We start from the raw sequence: 27797 nt of genomic DNA on the forward strand, positions 1-27797 counted from the left end.
TTTAATATATATATATATATATATATTTTAATATATTTTAATTATGTTATAAAGAACAGTTATAATCTACTATCATTAGGTGAAATCTTGATTCAGTTCATCAGTAGTTTTCTTTCCTGTTTTCCTTGTCTGCTCATGCATTTAACATAGGTGTTTTCTTGGCTTGGTAGAAGTTTGTAGTTGACACCATTTTCAGCACAAAATTTCATTCTGGGGAAAAAAAAGCAAAACCAAATAGATTTTGAAGAAATGAAGAAAATATTCATTTAAATGCTGAACCCACTATAAAGAACCATCTAGTTTACTAACAGTACTTTCATATATGTGGGAATGTATATATACACACGCACACACACACACCGATCAGCCATAACATTATGACCATCTGCCTAATATTGTGTAGGTCCCCCTATAGCTGCTAAAACAGCCCTGACCCATCGAGGCATGGACTCCACTAGAGCTGCAGTTTTGGAGATGCTCTGACCCAGTCATCTAGCCATCACAATTTAACACTTGTCAAAGTCACTCATATCCTTAAGCTTGACCATTTTTCCTGCTTCTGACAAATTAACTTTGAAGATGAAATGTTCCCTTGCTGCCTAATATATCCCAACCCCTAACATGTGTCATGATAACAAGATTATCGGTGTTATTCACTTCACCTGTCAGTGGTCATAATGTTTTTGGTTATATATAGACAGTATCTCATAAAAATGAGTACACCCCCCCACATTTTTGTAAATATTTTATTATATCTTTTCATGTGGCAACAATGAAGAAATGACAATGTAAAGTACTGAGCCTGTATAACAGTGTAAATTAGCTGTCCCCTCAAAATAACAACATATAAAATATTTACAAAAATGTGAAGGGTGTACTCACTTTTATGATACATTGTATATATATTAATTTAAATATATATATATATATATATATATATATATATATATATATATATATATATATATATATAAACATACACATTATATGTTACTTTGTTGCATGGGCAAGAACTTGGTACCTTGAAATGTCCAGACTTGCATTCACACTCATAATTAACCTGGAGTAATGTTCCCCATCCAGATAAAATGCCTGTTTTTGTCTCCTTACCTCTGTTGGGTTTCTCCTGCCTTGACTCCGATTTCCTTCACTAGGATTCCTGGTCGTTCTCCCTCTGTAACCCAAGGTATAATTGTTTGAACTGTGTCCAAAATGTTAGACCAGACATCTATTCCTTCCCACTTTAACTTCACCATCATGAGATCACCAATGTCTTTGTCCAGTGTAATAAGAAATGAATGAGTTTTATTTCCTTTGATTCCATCGAGTCTGGATGAAGAATAAGAAGAAATCACATAATTTGGTAAATGGAGCAAACTGTACAAATAAACTGGTGCAGAGTATGAAAGGTTGGTGGGTTCACTGACCATATTTGGGTAATGAAACCCAAAAGTAGTGTGACTTACACTACTATTATGTTTTGTTTTAAATGGGGTATTTTTGTATATAGTATTGGAAGTATGAGATAAACCTTACCATTATTTCAGTGTTTAAGAAATCTGTAAAACTGTACCTGCATATCTAGGGAAGGTCAGGTTTCCCCACAGCCATGGACATTTTTCCAAATCAGACCATGAAGGCTTCATCATTTCTTTGTCCTTGTTAACAAGTACACAAAGCTTCCCATTATCTATCTGGATAGCCTACTAATGCTCAGTGTTCTTCAATGTTTGTGGCTACCAAAATATCTACTATAAAATGCCTTTATGCAACAAGACAATTTTTCTTTCTTTTCGAACCATTGCTTCCATTGTTTTCTTGTTAGGGTCACAATAATGTATTATGTATTGCCTGTATCCAGTCAACTAGCACTCAGCTTCCCTGGACATTTCTTAAATTAAAGAGATTATTTTTTGTAACTTACGGTGTGATGTCCAGGTTTAATGCGTCTTCTAATGTCCCTATAAGGGATACTGTGAATGTCGGATCAAGTTGCCTGTCCTCAAGTTGATTGATGAAGCGGATCTTGATTTGGTAATGATAAACTGCATTAATAAAATGTATTTATTAGTTAATATAGTATGCAATCTAGTGATGCGTTTAACATTAAGCTTCAGCTGCATATACAGTCTCCAGCATCTGGCAGGATACAAAAGGATTTTCCACATTAACTGCTGTGACATTTTTTCCATTTTCAAAGGGAGGATCCTTTGGGTGAGGGCTAACATGCTTTTAAAAGTGGTCCATTTGTTTACTAATGTAATCAGATAACCTATAAATTATGGTAATTGGAGAGAACGAAACATGCCACTATGAATGTTTTACTTTATAAACTATACATAGGAACTTAATGTCTTAAAACTCATGAAGTTCCATTAAAAATGATGTTGGACTTTAGTTAACTGTACAACTCTTGAGCAACATGTGGCAACTCAAGCCCCAAGTTCTCCCTGCAAGTAAACCTCTGAATTACCCCTTCAGTTACCTAATTGTCTTAGCTTTGCTGTGCTGTGAATACTGGTCCCCAAAGTATTCTAAGCACATTCTTATTTGCTTTAATCACTATAACAAGAATTTGCAGGATAGCTGTAGTTTCAATTCACTTTACTTTAAATGCAAAAAGTTATAATTTTCTGCTAAAACGGCCAGACTGCCGGCTAATACATAGTTCAAATAATTAGGTCTGATTTGTTCATGAACCATTTTGTGGGTATTCTTCTGCTATCTCTATAGAATGTTAAATTGTCCTTTTTGTAAAGGTCAATTTATTTTTTAGTCTTGTATAATTGTGTTTTTAAGTGTTATTTCTGTATTTTCATCTTATTACAAAATAATGTTTAAGGGATTGTGAAATTAATGTGTCTACATCCAGATCCATTTAGATGTGGACTGACGCATGCTTTATTTATTTTGCCTTTGACCTAAATATTGAAGTCATGAATTTCCCAAGTTTTTTTTCATTACCTAGTAACCTTTATATATGTGTCAAAGGTTGTGCACTAAATATACTTTGCCAAAAGACACACAGATTACATTACCTACCAAGCAATTATTTAGAGAGATCTGTAAGTTGTATTAAAATGAATTTGTGGGAGACAAAACTAGTCAAATAACATACAGACTAAAAGGACATGATTTTAGGAAATAATGCTGGTTAAGCAATCAACTTTCCCCATATAGCTGGCAACATATTAGATAAAAGTCTATACATATAATACATGAATGCTTGAGGTCTATTGTGGGATATTACAGACTTGAGATATGATTTACATATAAAGATACCAAAAAGGAAAATAAAATAAAGCTCCGAAGAAGCTGAATATCATCAAGTGTCAATGGCAAGCCACCAACTGTGACAAGACAGATAACTAAAGGGGAGTGGAAGCAATTGTCCTGTGATGCAAATGTCCTCTCTCACCGTCTTTCTTTGTTGAGGATGCTTGTGGCTGAACATGACTCTATGTTCTACATACAGTCTGGTTCCTTAATTTACTATGTTACCAAGATAAGAGCCTGCAAAGTTTCTTTTACATTTCTAATCCAGGTAGTGGTTCCATATGTGCATATTTTTATAAGAAGCAAGAATATTGTATACGTTCTTTTTCATAATTAGGGAAAAAGAAACAGGTCTTGCAAATGCTAAGTCCCACCAGGGTTTATAACTAGGTCATAACCCAAACACGTTGAGCAATGTGCTACATTTTGATCATCGCCAGAAAATAGCAGATCAAACTTCAAACTCTGGATTTTAAAAACTGCATCTGAATTTTCTTAGATATAATTATATTTTATTGTATGTGGAACTGGCAACGTACAAACTAAATTATATAGTTTAATTTACAGGTACAATGAGTTGAAACCTAGAAGAATCTTAAGGTTTGAGCATTTTCAGTCTTTGAACAAATTTGAACAAAGGTTTTGAAACTTCAAAGTTGCTGCAAAGGAACTGCAAGAATATGCTAAGTGAAGGTCCGACATTTAAAATTATCTCTATAATAAGACAGAGTTGGGTAACAGAGTAACATGAGGTGGAGCCAAGGAGGGGTGGGGCTAGTGTGAGGCAGAGCCAATAAAGGGACGGGGACTCCATCATCACTGCCAGTGTCCTGGAGAGAGAAGTAGGATAATCCATAGTAAGAGTGGCTTCCTTACCCACCGAAAGAGACTGGCTTGAGGTGTGGCCTGAGGGGCCGACAGACATACAGATCAAAACTTCGGTGGTCATGGATTACAGCGAGTGAGAAGCAGCTGGAGCCTGGTGATTTTGCGGGGTGCATTGTACGCCTGGCACTATGCAGAGACAGTGAACTGCGCTATTCCTCAGCCCACAGAATAACCACACTGTCCCATAGCAGACTTTATCTTCCCTGTCCAGGAGCCTTACAATACCTTACGCGGTACCTGAGTCCCCGTTACCAATCCTTATCCTTCTCTTGCCCCATACCGGAGACTTACCCCCTCCTTATTCAGACACACTCTGAGCTGGAATTGTGTTCACTTCACCAACATTAAGAATCTGCGCTGGTGGTGGTGATGTAGTGGTGTGGGGGACATTTTCTTGGCACACTTTGGGCCCCTTAGTACCAATTGAGCATTGTTTAATGCAACAGCCTGCTTGAATATTATTGCTGACCATGTCCATCCCTTTATGACCACAGTGTACCCATCTTCTGATGGCTACTTCCAGCAGGATAATGCACCATGTCACAAAGCTCACATCTCACACTGGTTTCTTGAACATGACAATGAGTTCACTATACTCCAATGGCCTCCACAGTCACCAGATCTCAGTCCAATAAAGCACCTTTGGGATGTGGTGGAACAGCAGATTTGCATCATGGATGTGCAACCAACAAATCTGCAGCAACTGCGTGATGACATCATGCCTATATGGATCAAAATCTCTGAGGAATGTTTCTAGCACCTTGTGGAAAGTATGCCACAAAGAATGAAGGCAGTTCTGAAGGCAAAAGGGGGTCCAACACAGGACTAGCAAGGTGTACCTAATAAAGTGGCCAGTGAGTGTGTGTATATTGTGATCCTGCACCCACACAGGGTACCAAACAGCACGGTCCTCTAGGGTATTAACGCCACATCTCAGTTAGGTAATCACCCACGATTTATTTGTAGTCCACGTATGAAGTTATTTACAGGATTACATAGAACACAAATTCCCTACAAACAAAAGCCTAGCTCGTCTGAGCGCTTACTAACATATAACTCCCTCACTACTAAGCGTTTAAACTAAAACAAAACATAATCCCACCAACCTCTTTGATGGTCTCTTTTGTGCATAGCAAGCTCTGCTGCTTCCAAACAAACTCTCTCTCCCCCTCTGTCCAACAGGTCAGGTTATATTGCAGTCAGTGCAGCTAATTACTTGCAGCTGACCAGTGCATTGGAATCAGCTTAAACTCCTGGCCTGGAACCCGTGTCAGTCCAGGTGCATGTAAACTGCGGGGTGGAGCACCAGCCTGCCCTATATGTCGTATAAAACCCTGCAAAATCGAGGGGGAATGTATACCCCTTCCACGACAACACCCCGCACCTTGTTACAATATATATATAAAATTATGCGTAAGTCCTAAAATTAGCGCTATATCTTCACAAAAATTCTTGCATGGAAAAAGTTAAAATACTGGCATTTTCAATGCCCATGGGGTTGCCATTTTTAAAACATGTACAATTTGATGGGGTAAATTGAATTGGCTGGGTTCAAAGATGTCCCAAAATAGGACATGGGCACCTACTGACCGGATGTCGAAATTCCAAAAAAAATGCACACCTCACAAATGTGGCCTTTTCCCTCCCGAATAACCCGACAAACCCATGCATGGGGGTCTCACTGTACTAGTGAGATGTTGCTGAACACCTATTAGGGTGTTGATTGACAGTAACATATACCAGGAGCTGTAAATTCATAAAAATCACAAAAAATACTACAGCTAATTTTGACAAAGGCTGGTGGTAAATACATGCATTGAAAGAATTAAAATGCCAGCATTTGAAAAACCATGGGGTGGCTAGTTTTCAAAAATATATAATTTGATGGGGTAACTTGAATTTGCCAGCTTCAAAGATGTCCCAAATAAGACATGGAGCTGGATGACCACATACCAAAATTCCAATTTGAAAAATGTACACTTCAAAAATGTGACCTGTTAGCACCAAAACAACCCAACAAACTCATGCATGGGGGGTATCACTGTACTCGAGAGATGTTGCTGAGCCCATATTGGGGTATTGCTTGGAAGTGACATTTACCAGGAGCTATAAATTTATACCTAAAATAAAATGTACGTGAAAAGACAGCAAAAAAACTATTACTACAAAGTTTGACAAAGGCTGGTGGTTGATTTAGTGCATGGAAAGAGTGAAAATACTAGCATTTGAATGGGGGTTGGATGGGGGTAAATTGAACTGACCAGGTTCAAAAATGTCCTAAATGGCACATGGGGCAGAATGACCAGTTTTGAAAAAAAAACTTGCAAAAAAATGAAATCATTGGGTATTTCTAAACTCAGGACAAATAGTAGAATGTAGTTAGCAGGTTTTAACATTGTTTGTAGATGAGTAAAATATTTTTTCAAATAAAAGTGAGAGTATTTTTTTAAAATTTTTCACAATATTTTATTTATTTTTTTATAGTAAATAGAATCTTGTCCTGAAAAAAAACCAATATATAACTGAGAGAGAGGAAAATTACGGCTAAACACGAACACAGCAAAAATGTTAAAACAGCCATTGTCACAAAAGGTACAAAAAATAAAATCAGCCACTGTCATGAAAGGGGTTAAGTAAGGTTGTAATATATTTCTCCCAATCCATAGATAGTCATGCACAATTGTATGTCAGTTTTTCTAGAACTACAGCTGAAAAGGCAGTCAAGGTAAAAATTCTTCAAACTTTCAATTAGGGTTGCTTGGTACCCTCAAGTAAAACAGTTTATACCCCAAATGTTGTTTATAAAGAGACTTTTGATTTTAAAGAATTATCATCCCATCCACAATGCCTGCAGTCCCGCAGGCTTTATCTAGTCTTTGATGTTATCTAGATTCATTGTTCAGCCATAAGAGTGGATATTTTCTACATCCAAGGACAAGCAATGCCCCTGCTAGTTAGGACATGTTTATGGACCATTGTAAATATGTTATTTTCCCAACATACAGTGGCAGTACGATGGGTACTGTTCTTTTCTCGGGACAAGATGCATCTAAAGATAAAAAAACAATTAAGTGCCCCGGGACCCCTCCTCCTTACCCATAAAAACCCGGGCCGAACCGGTGGCAGACAGTTCTTTTCTTGTCCCTTTCAGGGACGGACAGGGTGTATCGTCGGTCCGGACAGGAGTTCGGCATCTCGTCAGCTGGTGAGGCGCACGGGTTGCTGCCTGGGGGTCTTCGTTGCCTCCGATTGCTCCCCGGGTGGTGAGCAGAGAGAGGCTTCCCTCCGTAGCGGTCCTCGTTACGGAGGATGTAATGGTGTTCTTCCTTTTCTGAGCAAGGAAGTGGGAGCATGCGCAGTTTAGGTGGAACGCACGCCCGGGTGGCGTTGCGTTCCACTGAAGATCCGATCGCGCTACTGAGCATGCGCGAATCGGATCTTCCGGAGGGCGGCAATTTTAAAAATTGCATTTAAGCGCTTTGCCTGTCTGACTGCTGGAGCTTTCGTCAGTACAGTGCAGCCGTGTCACCAGCCCCCCCACACGGTTCAGAGGAGGTTAGGGTAAGATATTTTCTTTATCTTGGCTCTCTCCTATCCTCTTCCCTCCTAAAAAAAAAAAAAAAAAAAAAAAAAAAGTTTTCTTTTAATATACATTTTTTTCTTTTTATTAGATGTCTACTCCGTTACCATCAGAGAATCCGGATAAGGATAAAAGACCTGCTTCCGCTCCCAAAAAGGCCACATCCAAAGCTAAGCATTTTTCATGTGCTGAATGTGCTACTCCACTGCCGGATGGCTGCAGGAAAAAGGTGTGCAACGCCTGCTCTGCTGCCCAGCTTGCTGCTGAGAAGCGCAAAGACCTTCAATCTTTCCTTGGGTGGTTCCAGGAAAATTTGGCGCAAACTTTTGAAGCATTTCAATTTTCGGCAGCTCAATCTCAGGAGAGAGTCAAGTTGGATTCCACACACAAGCGCAAGAGATCCAGGTCTTCCTCTCATTCAGACCTTTCCTCGGGTGAGGTCTCCCGGTCCTCTAGTTCTTCTAGTGATAGTTCGGAGGAAGAGATGGTTTTCCCCTCCCAGGATCTCCGTAAATTCACCAAGGAGGTGACTCGTATGCTCCTAGTGGGTGATGTGGGGAAGGTTAAAGGTTTTCCTGTACTCCCTAAAGTGGATGACCTTATCGCCAGGGAATGGAAGCACCCTGAAAAAAGAGCCTTCATTTCTAAACGCTTTAAGCAGTTGTTCAGGCTTCAGGGGGAATATTCTTGGGAAGATCCCCCCAAAGTGGACATACAAGTGGCCCAGCTCTCCAAAAAGACTACTCTCCCTATCGGTGAAGTGTCCGGGCTCAAAGACCCTATGGACATGAGAGCAGAGACTTCATGCAGGCGTGTGTTCCAAGCGGCAGGAGCTCAATGCAAGGTGGCGGTGTCTAGTGCGGCAGTGGCTAGGGCCCAGCACATGTGGCTTCAACTTTTGCAAGATCGTCTTGCGGATGATGCTGATTCTGAGATTAATAGACTGTTGAAGAATTTAAAGCTTTCCAATGATTTTTTTGTGGATTCAGCTCAGGAGTCCCTTAAGCTCTCGGCCAAGAACATGGCCTTGTCGTCTGTGTCACGCAGAGCCCTTTGGTTACGTTCCTGGACGGCGGATTCTGCTTCTAAATCTGCTCTTTGTGACTTACCTTTAGAGAGTAAGAAGTTGTTTGGTGCTCCGTTTGAGGATCTTATTAAGCAGATTTCGGATACAAAAAGAGCTTTGCCTCAGGATCGAAGGCCAAGGTGGAACCGCAGATATCCTTATAGGAACCCGAGACCCGTTTTCCAATCCTCCAGATCTCAGAATTTTCGTGGGCCATTTGGAGATAAAAAATTCCAAGATCGGCCGAAAAAGCAGAATAAAAGAAAGTTCTGACTGCAAGGTGGGAGGACGCCTACGACACTTCAGCCTATCCTGGGAACAGACCACACAAGATCCGTTGGTTCGTCAGATTATTTCGGAGGGTTACAGGATAGAGTTCGTTCAGCCTCCGGTCCGCCAGTTCCTGATTTCGTCCTACCCTTTGGAAAGGAAAAATTGGACTCTTTTTTCCGAAAGCATGAAGCTTCTGGGAAAAGCGGTGATAGAGAAGGTTCCTGTTCGCCAAAGATTTCAAGGAGTATATTCCCGGTTGTTTCTGGTACCAAAGCCGGATGGCTCCTTGCGTCCGGTTCTGGACCTGAAGTCAGTAAACCGCTGTATCCCCTACCAGCATTTCCGGATGGAGAGTATCACCTCAGTCACTCAGGTGCTAAAAAAGCGAGATTTGATGGTCACCTTAGACCTGAAAGACGCTTATCTTCATGTACCGATAGCCGAAGCGTCCAGAAAGTTTCTGAGGTTTGCTTTGCGCATCAATCACAGGGTGCATCATTTCCAGTTCGAGGCCCTTCCATTCGGTCTGGCATCAGCCCCAAGGGTTTTTACAAAGATCCTTTGTCCTTTGACAGCTCATCTCAGAGAACGAGATATCTCGATAATTCCTTACCTGGACGATTGGCTGATCATGGCGGCCTCCCGGGAGAAACTTTTGTCAGACCTTTCCGCAACTATGAAGTTCCTAGAACTCCACGGCTGGTTAATCAACAAGAAAAAATCTTGCCTCATTCCCGCTTCCAGGACTCTTTTTCTGGGGTTTTTTGTGGACTCAATGTCCCTTTGCGTTTATCTTCCGCGTTCCAAACGCCTCAAGATAAAACAAGAGATCTCGTCGCTGCAAAGAAATCCGATTTGCTCGGTCAGGAAGGCTATGAGCATTCTGGGTCTTCTCACCGCTGCCATCCCGGCGGTTCCTTGGGCAAGGTGTCAGCTTCGTCCCTTGCAATGGCAGATCCTCTCGAACTGGTCCAGGCAAGAAGAAGATCTGGAAACGTCCTTCGCTATAAGTGGCCAGGTTCTCTCCCAGTTGAATTGGTGGAAGCAGTCGTCCCATCTCGCCAGAGGACTCTCTTTCCGTCCCAGAAGTTGGATTGTTATCACCACGGATGCCTCCGGCCGAGGATGGGGAGCCCATTTGGGCTCCCTTTTTCGAAGGGGAGATTGGGCTCCAGTAGATGCTGTCCGCTCGTCCAATTTCCTAGAGCTAAAAGCAATTCTTCGGGCTCTCCTGGCCTTCAGGTCATTGATAGAGGGTCAAGCTGTCAAGATCCAATCAGACAACGCAGCGGCCGTCGCATATATCAACAAGCAGGGCGGTACGCGGATCCGGAGTCTTCAGATCCTGTGCGCAGTTATTATGGAGTGGTCCCAACTTCATTTGACGGATATTTCAGCAACGCACATCAGAGGCCGCTACAATTTAATCGCGGACGATTTAAGCAGAGCGAAATGGTCACAGACAGAATGGTCTTTGACCCTGCAAACCTTCTCCACTCTGGTGTCACTCTTCGGTCTTCCGGAAGTGGATTTGATGGCGACTCGCAAGAACCGCAAGGTCCCGGTGTTTGCGTCCCTCAACCGATGGGATCTTCCTCGATTTTTGGACGGTCTTTCCATGGTGTGGAATTTCCGGTTGGCCTACATCTTCCCGCCAGTGGCATTGATTCCTCGCGTTCTGCTGAAAATCCGAAACGACAAGGCCAGGGTCTTGGCCATCCTTCCATACTGGCCCAACAGGGGTTGGTTTGTCCTCCTCCGGCAGTTGACCGTCACCTTTTGGGAGCTTCCTATTTCTCCACATCTTCTCGAGAACATCGACCTTCGTCTGGAACTTCTCAAGATGTTCCGTTTGACAGCCTGGCTGTTGCAAGGCTGATCTTGAGTGACCGGGGTTTGAACGAAGATGTCGCAGACTTTCTGTTGACTTCAGTCAGGAGTTCAACGTCCAAAATTTATTTTCGGGTATGGACCAAGTTCCTCCGATGGTGCACCGCTAGGCACCTTCCCATTTTTCCTCCTGCCATCAATTCCGTCATTTGTTTCTTACGGGAAGGTCTGACTTTGGGCCTTAGTGTCTCGACCCTTAAAGGGCAGATCTCGGCCCTTAGTCATTTTTTTCTTTTAGATCTGGCCTCTCACGTACTTATTAGACGTTTTTTCAAGGCCGCTACTATTCGCCGTCCTCCTAGGAGGTCCTTGTTTCCATCATGGGATCTTGCCATTGTGCTTCAAGCCTTGTGTTCAGCTCCTTTTGAACCTCTGGAGGAGGTTTCCATGAAGTTTCTGAAAACAGTTTTTTTAGTGGCTATTACCTCGGCTAGGAGAGTTGGGGAAATCCAGGCGCTGTCGTCCTCTCCGGCGTTCACGATTTTTCATGACGATAAAGTTGTTCTCCATGTTAAACCTTCTTTTCTCCCTAAGGTCATTTCCCGGTCCAGTCCGGTCTCCTGATGAATTGATTTGGCACACGTTAGATGTCAAGAGGGCTTTGGAGATTTATATTGCTCGTACCTCCTCCATCCGTTCTTCAGACCAGCTCTTTATCAAATTTTTTGGGCGGTCGGCCGGGACGGGAGTTTCCAAAGCTTCCATTTCTCGTTGGCTGGTGGACGCCATCCGCATGGCTTACCACTCTAGTGGTCTCACTCTACAATGGCCCATCAGGGCACATTCCACTCGGGCTATGGCGGCCTCCTGGGCTGAAAAAGCTGCAGCTTCTCCTGAGGACATTTGTACGGCTGCTACCTGGTCCTCATTTTCCACTTTCGTGCACCATTATCGGCTAGGCATCTTTTCCTCCTCTGCGGCTGATTTTGGGCGTAAGGTGCTCCAGGCGGTGGTCTCCTGATATGGCCCCCCCATTTCTGGGATCTTGCTACATCCCATCGTACTGCCACTGTATGTTGGGAAAAACAGAAATTTTTACTCACCGTAAATTCCTTTTTCCTTAATACAGTGGCAGTACCAGTTTCCCTCCCTTATGTAATAAATTATGTTTGGCAAGCTATTTGGTGTCTGTCTTGTTACTTACTGTCTACCTCCGGTTCGGCCCCGGTTTTTATGGGTAAGGAGGAGGGGTCCCGGGGCACTTAATTGTTTTTTTATCTTTAGATGCATCTTGTCCCGAGAAAAGAACAGTACCCATCGTACTGCCACTGTATTAAGGAAAAAGGAATTTACGGTGAGTAAAAATTTCCGTTTTCAGACTGTAGCTGGGACCCCAGGCCATGGGCAAACTCCCACCCTCCGGAAAAACTTTTTTCCAATTGATCGAAAAAGGTCAGGGGCATTTTGAATAATTCAATTGTCTATTCTACCAAAGGGGTGGTCCTGGACAACCTGCACAATGGATACATCTATTTCAAAGTCTCTCTTCCAAATTCAGTAAAAAAAACCCCCCAACAAATCAGGTCTGGTGTCCCATGACCACACAGGCAGAATCTCATGATTCAGCAAATAAGCCCCACCCTGTGAAATGCCTTATGTTATCTATGCCTTATAACTTGTGCAGGGCTACTATTTTGCCCCAATCCCCCCCACCCTGTGGATGTCCATTCCCACTGCAAGCTGTGTTTTGGACTCCCACATCCATAAATGTATCCTGTTTGGGATCTAAATAGCTGTCTTAGAGTGCAACATTGTGCATGTAGGAAATGAGTAGATGTTACATTCATTTTTTCATAATCATTTCTGAATAAAAAATAACCTTGTACAATGTAGCTCTCATCTTTATCCCATCTGATCCTATTTTGATTTAGTGTTCTTGTAGAAGAATGAAACTGTAATAACCAATGTGGTTTTCAGTGTAGCTCAAATTTCTGAACTTAAAAGCAGTCAAAACTGAATAGGTCTGCAATATCCCACAATGGACCTCTATGCTTCTGCAAGCTGCCAAATTGGCTGTGGAAAATAGAATCTGAAATCTATTCACTAAAGCATATGTTGAAAATCTCTCTAAAGGTTACCATTTCAGCCAATAATTTGTAATCCCAGATGCACAAGGCAGCTGGCGCTCTACCACATTCTGTCTTGGACATGTGACATGTTGTCAGTGACATTAAAAAAGAAATAAAGAAATCTTGGTGCATCAAGGCAGATGTTTTGATGGTCAGACCAGAAATACCATGTGCAAGGCAGTCTATCGTACTTTTTAAAGGTTAGCAATGAAACTGTTTTTTAAATTATAAAATAACATTTGCTCATCTGCATTCAAAGACTTAATGCATTATATTCAAAGCTTATTGGAATAACTTGGTTCCTAGTGTTCATCTATCAAGTAATTATCCGGAGAGAAACATTTTATCTTGTGTTTTAACTTGTGTTTGCTAATGTGCTTTTATTCCATTTACATTTTAATATATTGAGTCAAGGAGATAAATCAGAGCTCCATTTGTGCTACTTTTATTATAATATGTGCAACTGCCGCTACATTTGTCCAACCCTATAGCTATACATATATCACATATATGTATTACATGTACAATTGAACTGAATTCTGCATACTACAGAACAAAACTGCTTTAATCCCCAATTACATTTCTGATGTGTATTTAGACATAATTTGCCCCACAGGGCTGGGGGAGCCTCTCTCCTGAATACTTTTTCTAGATAATATAGGAACCAATCACTTAGTGCTCCCTACCAGCTTAGTGTCCGAGACAGCCTCCTAGTTTTCCATTGTGGTTGGACTGGCGCTATGAACAACCAGCACTGCTAAAAAGCTAAGTTTAATATGCTTCATTGATGCTCAATGCTTGATGCTCAATGCTTTATCTCATTAACACTTACCTTTGAATGGCATTTGTGACCGCGTTTTCAGGAAAAGCCTTCTGCCTCTATGAAGATCCCTTTTCTTGATGTTGTATCCTAATGTGTTGCAGCGGTTTTTTCGACAGTTCAGACAGACACCTTTGTTAAAGGTATTGATGTCCTTACACCAGTAGGCCATGCTCGGCTTGTCATCATTCAAGAGAGAATCAATAAACAGATGGACTGACCTCTCATGGGCACATTTCACTGATTCTCTAAAACCTGAGGGTCAAGTGAGTAGTTTTAGACTTTTATGCTTGGATTATATAATGTTTTTGTTATGTGACTTAATTATACAGCAAACATCCACTTAGCACATAGTTAGACAGTCCTGTCTGTGAAATTACAGTAGCACTTTCATCTAGGAGACTGGTCACAGCCAAAACGTCATCTCTGAATGAGCAAACTTGTCAAGGGTTTCCTTTCATAAGGCATATTAGTGATCTCACTTTTTTAGCCACTGAAATAAGTAGAACTTGGCAAAATAGCCTTTATACTGAGGTAGGTTAGAAATCAAAATATTTGACTGTTTCTGTTGGAACCCTGTAGAAAGATCTACATCCATTAACTCAGATGTTTACTACAGTGTGTGTTGCAGTGTTTGTCATTGTCAAGTTAATTTGTGCCAATCTACTCTTGTGGAGATTCTTAGTTCAAGCATAGTGCAGAGTAAGTTTTAACAGTTTCTTACCATAGATCCCATGCTCAGCAAGGTGGGAATATATGTCACGAAAATGACAGCCAGGCTGAAAATGTCCGCCATTGGGGTAAAAATCATAATGAGCTACAGGCTGATTAATCCCAACACTAAAACCCAGGTGCTTCTGTGTGAAAGTATGAATGGCATCAACAAAATCTGCATCGTCTGAGGATAGCCGGTCCATGGGCGACATTCCTTCAAACAATGGACCTGCTGGGTCAAGTCCTTCAATACAAATGAATCCATGTTAATTTGATATATAAGTTGAAAGAACAAATACATTTATGTGGGTATACCCATGTCAGTGACAAGCCAGCCATTCATTGTAAGTACAAAAGTGGTTAACATTAGAAGAAATGATTTTGCAAAGTAGCTAAATCACCATAGTGGACAGTCGCATTTCTGTTTTCTAACACTGCATTTGTCAGTGCATACCTGGACATGTTTTTGTATGTTTTACTTATAGTTCCACATATAGCCACCAGATTGTCTATGGTAACCTAGCCTTTATGGTAACCTAGCCTTTATGGTAACCTAGCCTTTATGGTAACCTCGCCAGATTGGCAGTTAAGTGAAGTGACAAGAACACTGATTGGTAATATGATAGTTATGAAGAGTAAATGTTTAAAATCCAGCAAATCTGGATTAGGGAAAATTGTACAAGGTCTTCCTCTCTTTCTCCATAAACTGTTTTCTGGTGTCCCTGCTGGATCCTCTTTTAAAACCGACAAAAGGAGTTTGTTCACTGAAATGTGAATTTGTACTTTAGCTGAAGCATTTCACCAATATCACAATGAATCGTAACTTTATCAACATTCTGCATTGACCCTGCATAACATTGTGTGTGTGATTACAAGGAAACATAAAAAAGTTGTGGTTAAACGTGTTAATATGGCATGAAAACCAAGGTGCTCCTATAAAACACAGGCAGAGGATAAAAAATGAAGATGGCAAGAAGACCTTCTCTGAATACAATAACAAATGTATTAACTGTTTCTCTGTGAGAACAAAAGAAGTAACAAATTGCCTAGAAAATGACAGAACGGGTCATTATATTAACTAATGATTAAGACCAGAATGCATTAATTTACTCAATGCTGTAACTCACAACATTGCGTTGTGGCAGGGGTATAAATACCTAGATATTACCTGTAATTCTTCCAATCTTGTTTGTGCCATTAACATAACTGCCAGCAAATCCTGAGACATGAGCTCCAAGGCTGTACCCAATCAAATGAACATTACTTCTTTGAAATTGAACAGAAGACTGCAAAACAGTATGATTTACATGTTTAATTATCACAAAGTTATGAAAAGGATAGTGCTGCAAAGAGTATGGAACGTACACTGCTTGATAGAAAGCTGGAACGTAGTGTGCAAAATGATCATTAAAATAATATTTAAACTCAGGAGAAAAAAATATATATTTTAGAACTATGGTAAGGGGTTAATATACGGCAAAAATAAATTGAGTTTAAGATATACAGTTTTTCTCATGGCACTCTTTTTCACTTAAGCCATTTGTAATGCCCTAATACATATGAGCAAAATCTCTCTCCCTGAATCAATGAACTTATGGCTCCACCAGATCTCATACAAAGTGAAAACACTGCATGAAAGGTAAGGTCTATATAATTTAAAACCTTGAACACACATACACAATGTTTTATATTATTTATCATATATCCTTCCCAATTTTAATTGCCTTTCCATCAAGATTGCTTATTTTGAGCAAAACAGGTGGCGGTGCAAATCAACCAAATTTGGAATGTTGGCAAAAAATGTAAAAGGCAACATGATACATATTTATATTCTTTGCCTATACCAAAACAACCTTCTTTTAACAACTTAAAATGTTGGGAGAAATGGAGTCGAGGATTGCAAGACTCAAGGAGGCAAAAAAAAGGACCAGTCCCACTTACGAAGTCACACAACATTATGTAACATGATTCTGTATGTCTTAGCATGAGTTTATATATGTAAGTGTGTCTTAATATAAGTATGTGTATCATGTGTGTGTTAGTTTGTGTAGGCGTATTAGTGCATAAAACATCAAAGTACAATAATAAAGTCGCAGTATGCAATATGGCACACAGTAAGATACAAACGTGGTAATAACATGCACAGCGAATTATGACATGATTCACAAATGATAAACAGTCATCATAATCACGGAGAAATACTAAAGCACGCAGTGTAGCAAAATGAACTCTTACGGTCAATTAGGTGAATCTTTATTATCTGTATCTACAGCTCACATTGTATCATGTACTACAGAACAGATTTGTAGTATGATTTACAATTTGTAATAATAAAAAGAGAGAGAAAATATGGTAGAATACGAAAAAAAGATCAAAACCGAAACCCTAATCCAAAAATGTTTAGATAAAAACACTACAATGAAGTCTTGTGATCCGCGATCTGCTTACATACGCCATTAACCAATATGTTTATCATCTCTCGAAGCCTGTTTTATCGGGTTCCTGCCTGGGAAGCCATCTATACACTGGATACTCGTTGAGGTGGAGGCACTGTCATGTATATGTACCCCAACTCCCCCAAAGCGGAGGTTGAGGATTTAGCTGTACGAGGCCCGGAGGTAGTCAGCGCAGTGACTGGTAGTGGTGATGACACCCCTGGTCAGAACAGGGCTACACAACAATCACTCTTTATTACACAAATGTAAGCAAAAGTAATCCATTCCACATAATTGTGCTGTGTTTATGCATCTTGGCTCCTCTGTGAGTGAACTGCTTAACAGCAACTGGAAATGACAAGCCGCTAATGTAAATGAGAAACTAGAAGCTTAGGTAAATAAATATAACTGTAATATTTTACAATGCAAATGTTTGTGCTGGCAAAAAACACACACACTGCAGAGTACTGAACATCTTGAGCCTGATTATATGGTTGCTGAACTCCTGCATTAACAATGCCATAAAAGTTAGAAAAGACAAATAAATCTGGCAGGTGGCACGTTTTTTTTTAAATAAGGGAATATTATTCTGGTTTAGAGAACCCCGTAAATATTATATCCACATCTTCCTGTTGTGGGCCTACTAAACATTCCATAGCAGAGTGAAAGAGGTTGTGTGTACCTGCTTCCTTTTTTAATTAATGCAGGATTTTATTTTTCGCTTCCTCTCTTGTCATTAAGCGCGTTAACACTGACTTAAAGCTGATCTGTCACTTTCCCAAATATTATGTATTATAGTTCTATATCATAAATAAACAATACATGTGTATTACAACCCCACCTATTGTTGTATCACAGAGGAGCGTATCAACTTATTTTTCTAAGGATCTGCATTAAAATCATTGTTGATGAAGACTTAGTAAGGGTACAAGCACAGGGGATAACTACAGGAGATTGATCAGATAATGTTGGTTCTTCCATTTGCTGTCTCCAGTCTCTGCTTCCATGCAGTTATCCTTTTCCTTATGTAACAACTCCTCTGGTAAACCAACAAAAAGCACACGTTATATCTAGTTTAGATAAATTGTTGACATTTCCCCTTGTTTGATTTTTGCACAATGTCCCTATTAGAGTGCATGGAGGAAGTTATGTAGGTATGGGCATACCTGAGCACTTCCCATGGTAGACCACCTGGAGCTCTTCCTCTTCTGGGATTGTTGCTTTGTGTGGGGATGGGGTTAACCACAAATGAAGGCAGGACTAACAACGTAAATTGTTGGGGCTAGTCCCAGATACCCTTAAATTAACTGGCTCCCCTGACCAGAGAAAAAGGAAAGTGACTTATAGATGCTGGGTCAAACCCAGAGACTTTTCAGGTATGGTTATGGAGAGTCCTGCCCATAGAAAACATCTTTTCCAGCTTGCGCAATATAACTATGGGTGTTCTGCTTCTTCCTGATCTTGTTAGAGAACCTGGTGCCTGGTGGTCCAAAGCAAGATGTTAATTGAGGGTGAGCTACAGTTAACTAAAAATCGTATTGATGGAAGCAGAGATCTCGACTAGATCTCTTGATCTATGGGCATACCTTGGAACTCCCAGGGTTCTCAGCCTTTTGGCTAAGATCAAGTGAGTACCTGTGAGAGAGGGAAAACGTAGGCCTCTAGCCTTAAGGTGGGGTAGCTTCAAAGCCCAGAGGTTTGTCTGTAGCCTCCTGACCAGGGGCGGGCTGGGCAGGGGGGCTTCGCCCACCGTCTGAAGCCACGCCCACCGTCTTCCGCGCTCAGTACACCGGAAGGACAGGAAGGAAGAAGAAGAAGAAGTGTGTGAGAGTGATGGGTGTTATACTGAATGTTTGTGAACGAGGGTTTCAGATAGCATGGATGTGTACGTGTTGGGGGATAGCTTGGCATAGGGAGTCCATAATCACATTCCTTTCATGCCCAGATTCCAGCATGTAGTGGCTGCCTAGGCATGATAGGAGTGTGATTGCTGTTATAAATTATTTTTTGGTCCAACTTTGGTGTGTTAACACTTTTATTGGACAGAATAATTCAATGACAGTATTAATATATATATATATATATATATATATATATATATATATATATATATATATATTTGCAAACAGCAATCATACTCCTATCATGCTAAGTCAGCCAGCACATGCTAGAACCTGGGCATGATAGGATCGTGATTGTTGTTATATATGTGTGTGTGTGTGTATATATATATATATATATATATATATATATATATATGTTAATATTGTTATTGATTTTTTTGTCTAATTTTGGTGTTACTTTTAATAAATTTTCATTTCGGTGCATCCCTACTATATACTATGCCAGTCACTAAAGTGGTAAGCCTACACCATATCAATGTTTGGCTTAGTATATAGTGATAGGGGTTGTCAGTGTCTGGCTCAATGTATAGGCACACATTGACGGTGGTACCGCATAATCCCTAAGTATATAATGATAACAATTTTGCTGTACCCCTGTCAATGTTTGCCAAACCATAGAAACTATGGAGTTTTAAAGTGTGTGTGTGTGTGTGTGTGGGGGGTGCCACATACAGAATCTGCCACAGGTGCCAAATACTCTAGGTACGCCCCTGCATCATGCGGCTGTCAGACCCAACGGCCATGCCTCAGCTCCTCTTCCCACGTCTTAAAAGGGGTGTGATGAAGAGCTGAGGCATGCGGTGCGTGCACGCCGGCCACTTTAATTTCATTAGGCGCTGGTGGAGTGACTGCCGCACGACGGCCGCTTTCAATGTCGCTCGCAGCCGCTTTGATGGTGCAATGGGCCAGTTGACTAGACTTGCACCCCAGGCCTTAGGCTGCCAGCCCTCCCCTGCTCCTGACCATGGTCCAAGCTAAGGTGTGTGTCACTGTAAGGTTGATTATGGTGTTAGCACAGGTTTAGTTTGCTTATGAAACAAAGTAAGATGTCAACTGTCTATATAAAAAAATTGCAAATACGCTATGCACATGCAAAAAAACAAAACAACATAACGAGAATTTTTACAAATTTGTTTCCGTACAAACATTGCCATATGTAGTTGGTATTAGCATTCTGTTTTAGTTACTGTTTACTACTATTAAACAATAACCTTTAACCTTTCCTATAGTATGTACTGTATGTGTCTATACATAAATCTTTCCCTAGTCACTGTGTACACATCTCTATCTAGAATTTAAATACATTTCTTTTTTAATATTGCTCTCACTGCTTATGGAATAATGGTTTATTCTAGTGCTAGTCTGAGAAAATGGATTAACATAACTGGGAAAAATTGTGCTCAACTGGCCTCGGTCAGAGGCGGGTGCTAGTTGGGGAATAGAGAATCAAGTGCATACTGTATATTAAGCAGGGGATGTGATTATAAATTACATAGTGTACATTACATTGATTTTCTATATGACACAGTTACATAAAGATCTATCAAGTCACAAAGTCTTTAGCCACACTTCTAGCCACCCTAAAACCTATGTCCATTTTTTGAGGGGGTATGTGCCTATAGCGACGATAAAGGCTACCAAATGTGAATAGATCTCAAAATGAACTTTTTCAGGTTAATTTATAAATCTGAATTTTTACCTCCAGCCATTCCAGAAATTCTGCTATTTCTAGACCAATGAGACGAGTGTTTTGTGCTGCTATGGCATAGTATTGTTGTGCATGGGACAACCAATCAACAATGATGACATTGATCATCTTTCCTCTTGATTTGAAAACTGAAGCCATTTTCCATATCCAACTTTCCAATATGCCATCGAGCTAAACCATGAAATTTAAAAAGACAGCCACATAAAAGAATAACTGGTTAACATAGTTATTATATTCAATATACAAGCTCAACATATTTTTTAGCTACTACAAGAGCAAATTCAGTTAGAAATGTTTGCAAATATGTGCAGGTTGCGGTCAAAGCATTGCAAAAAAAGCAAGCAGGGTGCTGGGCTGTATAGGGAGAGGCATTGGTAGCAGCGAGAGGGAGGTGGATTTGCCACTATACTGAACTCCGGTCAGACCTCTTCTAGAGTACTGTATACAGTTCTGGAGACCCCATTTAAAGTTTATATTATTGGAACATTGGGCTCAATGTTCTGAATTTTGCATTCAGAACCGCACCTGGTGACAACACGCATAGCTTTCTGAGCACATGTTCCTCTCAATTCTTGCATCTAGTCCAATTAATTATTTTTAGGGCATTATGAAGACCAGTAATATTTGAGTATAGCAGCATCTAAATCTTGCTCTCACAATGCACATGTTTAGCTAAAGAAATAAGACATAGGGATAAAAGGAGTTATTTGGTACATTGCGATGTCATAACTAAAACATAATTACTAGCACAGGAAAACTCATGGTACATACCGACCATCCATGAACTATCATCACTAAAGGTAGTGAGGCATTGAAGGAGCATTTTTTTAGGGTCTCTGGTTTAAGTGTTTGAATTTCACATAAATCTTCACCTTTCCCATCTCCATATAGTTTGAACTTCGTCTGTACGTCTTCCCGATTTTCTCTCAGTCTTAATACTTCATGATTTTCCACTGTGATGCCTGTAATAATTTTGCAACCTTAATATACATTTGTCTTAACTTATTTATACGCACAAGATATTACATCATATTAAAATAAGAGAGAGAAATAGACAGGGCAGTAAGAAGAGATGAACGTGAATGATTGCAAGCCAACTATTAATTCAACATTATTCATGTTTCCCTTTTTTCTTCATGGCCTGATTGATAAATGTTCAAAAATGTTTAGGCACTTTAAAGCTCCCCTAGATCCCTAGATGCTCCAGTTGGACAGAATACCATGTCAGTTGCCTTGGTTCATTTTCTCCTGCACTTTAGGGACCAATAGCTATTGCAGAGAACCGAAGACATCTTGGCCGCTGCCCTAGTTGGACTAGTTACTGAAGCACAGTCTGAGATACATATTTTCCTTGTCCCTTAGTTTATGGACACAGGTCTTTTTTGCAATCGGGCTAGCCATTCAAAATGCATAGCTGGTGACATTATGGGTTTGTCTAATGATCACTATTTATTGAAAAAAAACATTATGTAGCATTATTTAATGCTCTTTCTAGGAACCTTAAAGAATGGCATACTACATGCACATAATAAATATTTTTTTAGAGAGCCTAAACATTGAGAATATATGAAAACATTCTGCACACAATCTAAAAACGATCTTAAACATTATATTTCTTTTTTATTATTATAAAAATGATTTAACAATTATTTTTAAAAATAAAACAATAATGCCAGATTTGCTTTGAACTCTTTTCCTAAATATGTAACATAGCAATTAAGGTTAATTGCTCTGCCTGTTAATCCTCCAAGTAAGCCCTATATGAGTAAAACTGCATAAATTAGCCAATACACTATTATTCCCCATGTTTCATGGTCTATCAATCCTGCGGGAAATGTATTTATTTATGTTACACATTTGGAAATAAATGGGTTTCATCCATCTTCTTTATTTGAGTTAAAGCTAATTTTGAAATTCACATGCACAGTTACCATCTGCTGTGGAATTCCTTTCCTCTCTCCTCCCTAACAAACACACTTTGATTAACATTCTTCGCTATAAATTATACTAACCAAACATGATTGACTTGTTTCATTGTTTCTTTACATTTGAAAGTCTACTGCTCTTTATTTATATATTACTGCATTTAAGTTCCTCATTTTATACATTTACTTTGGCTGATACATATATAAACTTCAGTCCATTCGCTATTTTTACTATATATTACACAATTTATTCACTGAAACTTTCCAGGTTTGACGTAGACTCTCCAAGCAAAGTGCTGCTTCCTTTGGACAAAACCAAGGCATAACCAAATAACCCTCAAAAGGTTAATTTATATTTTATAACACTTATGCTGCATATGCTCCCAACACAGTTTGGGCATTTCATGCAAGGGGCATATATCAGGGCATACAGCCAGAATAGCTGCATGGTATCCAGACTCCCCGTGATGCCCTTGTCACCCCTCAGTCTAACACTGTTATACTATTGCAGCCCCCTACCTCAAATACCTATGGATTGTTTTAAGGGTAGATATTTGTAACATAGAGTCCGCAGCAAAGTTGTACTTACATAGTTCATAGTTCATAAGGTTGAAAAAAGACCTAAGTCCATCAAGTTCAACCCTTCTACCTAACCTTCCTATTATTGATCCAAAAGAAGGCAAAAACTCCTAATTAAGCTACTTCGAATTCTGCCATCAGGGGAAAAAAATTCCTTCTTGACTCCAAGAGGCAATCGGATTTCTCCTTGGATCAAGAAGCTCTGAAATATTAATGTTATTCTATTTATATACTCTATCCTGTGTGAGTGCTGTGGGAGGAGGTGTATATGGTGAATGTTGGTGTTTAATTAATAAAAATGAAGCGAAAAACCCTTCATTCTGAATTTCAATCTAAAGTAACAAACTCACAGTTTACAGCTGGTGGAGGTGTTAAGAATATAACAATACCAGAAGAAGCACATCTTGTGTAATCAATGACTATGCCATTCAACTTAAAAACAGTAAAAATGTCTCCCTATATTCATTAAGCTGAAAAGTTGATGGTCATCAGACCAAAGTACATCCTGCCATAGAACATGTTCACACCATTTTCCTTTGAAATCAAATAGTTAATGTTAACAAAACAATGGGGTTTTTTTTCGAGTAGTTGCTGTAATTGTGCTAAAACTAGAAATTTCATTTTACTAATGAATAGTTAATGAAAATGCTTCCCTGTTTCTTCCCAGAAAACCGTGTACTTGAAATCTTTATTAATTTTTAATTGAAGTTTCCTGGAAAAGGATCTCAATTGTCAGTAGACTATGTGCTTTTGTTTAATTCATGCTTTTAAATACAATCTATATACTCATATTCAATTCATATAACTTGTATTTTGCTAATAACTCACCTTTCCTATAATCAAAAAGTTTTCCAATTTCCACTGTATATGTAGTTTCAATGCCTGATATAATTAAAGGCTTGTTTGACTACACTTCAAGGATTACAACTGAAAAGAAAATGATTTTCACATTCCAGACACACATACTGATCTTAGCTTGTTTTATTGAGTTATTGTACTAATCTTAAAATTCTATTCTTGTTCTTTAATCAAAAAGTATGTATGCTCTTACAACACTATTATTACCCATTTTTTAACAGATTCTATCTTCTGACATGCTTGACCTGAATGTGTCCTTATTAAAATTTCCTTCATATATTGAGATATATTGAAAACTGCAACTAAAGGCCCATTCTTAATTAGAGTATTTTCCAGGCACGTTTAGTGGAATACAGTGGAATACAGGCTATTTCTGAAACAGGTTTGGAAGAGAATAGTGGGGAAGAATTGTTAGTCTAACATAGGGTTCCCATATCAAGATCCATTCCATTATTTTTTTTATATAATATAGGTAATCCAAGTTATAATCCAAATATTAGGGGCGTCCTACCCAAGCGTTTTGTTTTATTTCTTAAAAATACCATCAGTTGCTGTATGACTGATTTTATTTTTATTGCATAACAATGTTACTGCAGTTTGTTTGGGGGTATGTATAGGGGGAATGTGAAGTTTTGCATTGTCCTACTTGCCCGCTTGTATCACAGTGTTTTTCCTATGATTGTTGTATCTAGGGAGATGTTACTGGGGAAAAAGGTCAATATGAAATGCAATCTGTTCTTTATTCCGCTGTACCTTGGTTTACTTGTTTCTATTTGAAAACTCAATAAAAAATACCCTCAGCTGAGCATTTGACCAACTTTCATCATACAGTGAATAAGTAGGGGTACGATCTGTAATGGATAATGGAAAGTAGATCAATTTAAATACATAGATTCTACTCAGCAAAGGTAAAGAACTATTTTTGCAGTAATTTACGCTTCTGAAAACCCCCCCAGATACTACTTGGGTGATAATGAAATTGTAATTTTGTTTACTGTCATTCATATAATTGGCCTATAAGACTAATCTAGTGCTTAGTATAATAATATTGTGTGCATATTTGGATCATCCGTTCAATAGGTGCATGGTAAGAAAATAAAAAAGTTTTTTTTTGCTTAATTCTCAGTTTTTTAACTGATAGTATTCAATTATTCATGTCAATAAAAACCCATTGTTTAGGAGATTTCATTGTTTCTTCAGAAGTTAGAAAATACAAATAATAATTTTTCTGTTAAGTTAATTGCTAAGCAGAAATAACATTAGTGATCTTAACAGCAATAGCAGATTTTCCCAGTAGTTTCTTGAATAACATTAGTGATCTTAACAGCAATAGCAGATTTTCCCAGTAGTTTCTTGAAGAAAAGCCACCCAATTTGATCCAAAGTGATCTATCCCAGCTCCTGGCCAGAGCACCTATTGTATGGGACAGAAGAATGTCTGCTTTGGATGCAATCTTTAGGTTGCATCCAAAGCCCCTCTAACACAATCAAAACACACATGAGATGTATATATGGAGAAATGAAATAAGCAAGAAAAAAACACAGACCTCCTTGTCTGAGTAGTAAACTAGATGATTAGGACAAACTGGTGAAATTTTTATGCCCATCAGTAACCAAAATATCTCACCAATATAAGGTAATCATCGTTTGTCAATATCAGGGTGTTACAGGGACAGTCATAATTAGTCAGAGAATAGTGAATTATGGTATTCTACCTACCATAAATCTTAATACCTTAATATGAAATGCTACAACTAAAATTATACACTATTACATTTATTACAAAACAGATATTACATTACTTATTGAATAAAATGAAGAATCCGGTAAGAATAGAGGCCATGTTGTATGGTGGAAGAAATTCAACCAAAATGTTTGAAATGTATAATATTAAGTAAAATGTATTTTATTGTCCAGTCTTCTGTCTGGTGTTCTTATTGATTAGGGACATAAGAGTGTTAGTGATTTAAATTCTGTCTCCCACTAATACAACCTATATTGCAAATATATAGCACATGTGGCTTTCCATCATAAACACAAACCCAGCTCCTTAGTAGTGTAGTCCTACGTTAATTTTCATTAATTTCAAATGATTAACCATGCATTAAACACTTCATGAGACTGCTTGTTTAATTGCTATGCCGCATATTGCAAGTTTAAAACATAAAACAACCTGGTCTGTGTCTAAAATTCTTTCCTTCCCACATGAACAAACAGCCAGTCACACACTATAGCTGAACAGCTGTTTACTCCTTATGCAGATAAATTGAATAAACTAGTAGAATGAACAGGGAAATCCAGGCATTTTAACCCTGGTTGGTGCAAGAAACAAAAATACACCTAGAACTCCAAAAAATGCTATAAATTTGTTTAGGGAAAACAAACACTTTGGTAAATACTCTATATGACCAAAAGTATGTAGACCATCACACCTGTATGACCCTGCTTGACATCCCGATCCCAAATCATGGGCATTAATAAAGAATGGGCTCCTTTTGCGGCTATACAACGTCCACACATTTTGGAGTGTGTCTGTGGGAATATGTACTCATTGTCACGCACAGCGTATAGTAGAACCTGTAATCAGGTAGAACAGCGTGTGCAAGTCCAATAGACAGAACACCAGAGTCCACTACAGAATAGCCGATGAGCAAGCCAAGGTCAGGAAGCCAGAAGTCAGGATCGTTGCAGGGTAAGCCGAGGTCAGGAAGCTGGAAGTCAGAATCGTCGTGAGGAAAGCCAGAGTCAAACGCCAGGAAATCGGTAACAGGAACAAGCCGGGTCGGTAACGGGAAATCAACAGGAACGCGTACTGAGAAGACACTATGCAAGATAGGTACAACCATCAGGAGGCAAAGCTGGAAGGTTTCTGAGGCTCTTAAATAGGAAGAGGAAGTGCAGACATCAATCAGCGTTTTCCCGCCAAAATTTCCAAACTGCCGTTACGTCACTTCCGGTCCGCGGCCACTTTGGGATTGGCGAGATCTCAGATTCATAAAAGAACCGGTAGTACCGCCAGGCGCCACTAGGTGCGGAACGTGTACACGCGGCAGGACCGGACCAGGTTCCAGTAGGCGGCGGCTGCCGTGTGGAGTTGCGGGGTCTTCCCCGACCACGCGGCTGCAGAGGCTGTCTCGCGGAGGAGGGAGGTCTTCCTCTCCTCCGCAGCGGTTGAAGCTGCTGTGGCAGGGCGGGGGGTCCCCCCCTTCTCCTCGGCGGCTGCGGCTGTAGCGGCAAGGCGGGGGGTCTCCCCCTTCTCCGTGGCGGTAGAGGCTGCTGTGACAAGGTGGGGGGTCTCCCTCTCCTCCATGGCGGCTGATGCCGCTGTGGTGAAGCCGGCGGTCTCCCCCTTCTCCGTGGCGGCTGAAGATCCACGGACCCGGAGGAACCGGCAGTCAGGTACGTTACAGTACCCCCCCTCGAAGGGGCGACCACCGGGCGACCCCTGGCAAGACCCACACGTCTCCTGGCGAGGAAGGCACGTACCAGACAGGGGGCGTTGAGACGAGCAGCGGGAACCCAGGAAGGACTCTCTGGACCAAGTCCTCTCCAGTGAATCAGATACTGCACACTCCCTTGTTGTTTGCGAGTAGCCAAAATCATTTGAGGACAACGCCGAAGGGAATCTGCGCCAGAGGTGCCCGCCGGAGGTGGTCTTGTGGTAGTAAAGCGATTGCACACCAGAGGTTTCAGAAGGGAGACGTGGAAAACTTGAGGAATCCGGAGGGTTCGGGGTAACGAGAGTTCATAGGCTACCGGGTTGACCCGGCGAATTATAGCGAAGGGACCAATGAAACGTGGAGCCAACTTCAT

The 27797-nt window shown here is 40.1% G+C and overlaps 1 protein-coding gene across 1 annotated transcript; it reads right to left on the reverse strand.

The window, feature by feature from the left end:
• Positions 1 to 92: 92 nt before the first annotated feature.
• LOC149297777 (hepatic triacylglycerol lipase-like) lies at positions 93 to 27797 on the reverse strand. The gene is made up of 10 exons (XM_089488219.1): positions 27471 to 27797; positions 23478 to 23559; positions 21395 to 21585; positions 20615 to 20794; positions 15745 to 15862; positions 14587 to 14820; positions 13875 to 14117; positions 1925 to 2045; positions 1111 to 1329; positions 93 to 210 (listed from the first exon to the last, which is right to left on the reverse strand). Exons 1-10 carry the CDS (start codon positions 27795 to 27797, stop codon positions 93 to 95), a joined length of 1833 nt encoding a protein of 610 aa, XP_089344345.1.

This window comes from Sceloporus occidentalis, unplaced genomic scaffold, assembly GCF_023333645.1.
Source record: "Sceloporus occidentalis isolate IW3139 unplaced genomic scaffold, rSceOcc1.0.p SCAF_37, whole genome shotgun sequence".
NCBI classification, from domain to species: Eukaryota; Metazoa; Chordata; class Lepidosauria; order Squamata; family Phrynosomatidae; genus Sceloporus; species Sceloporus occidentalis.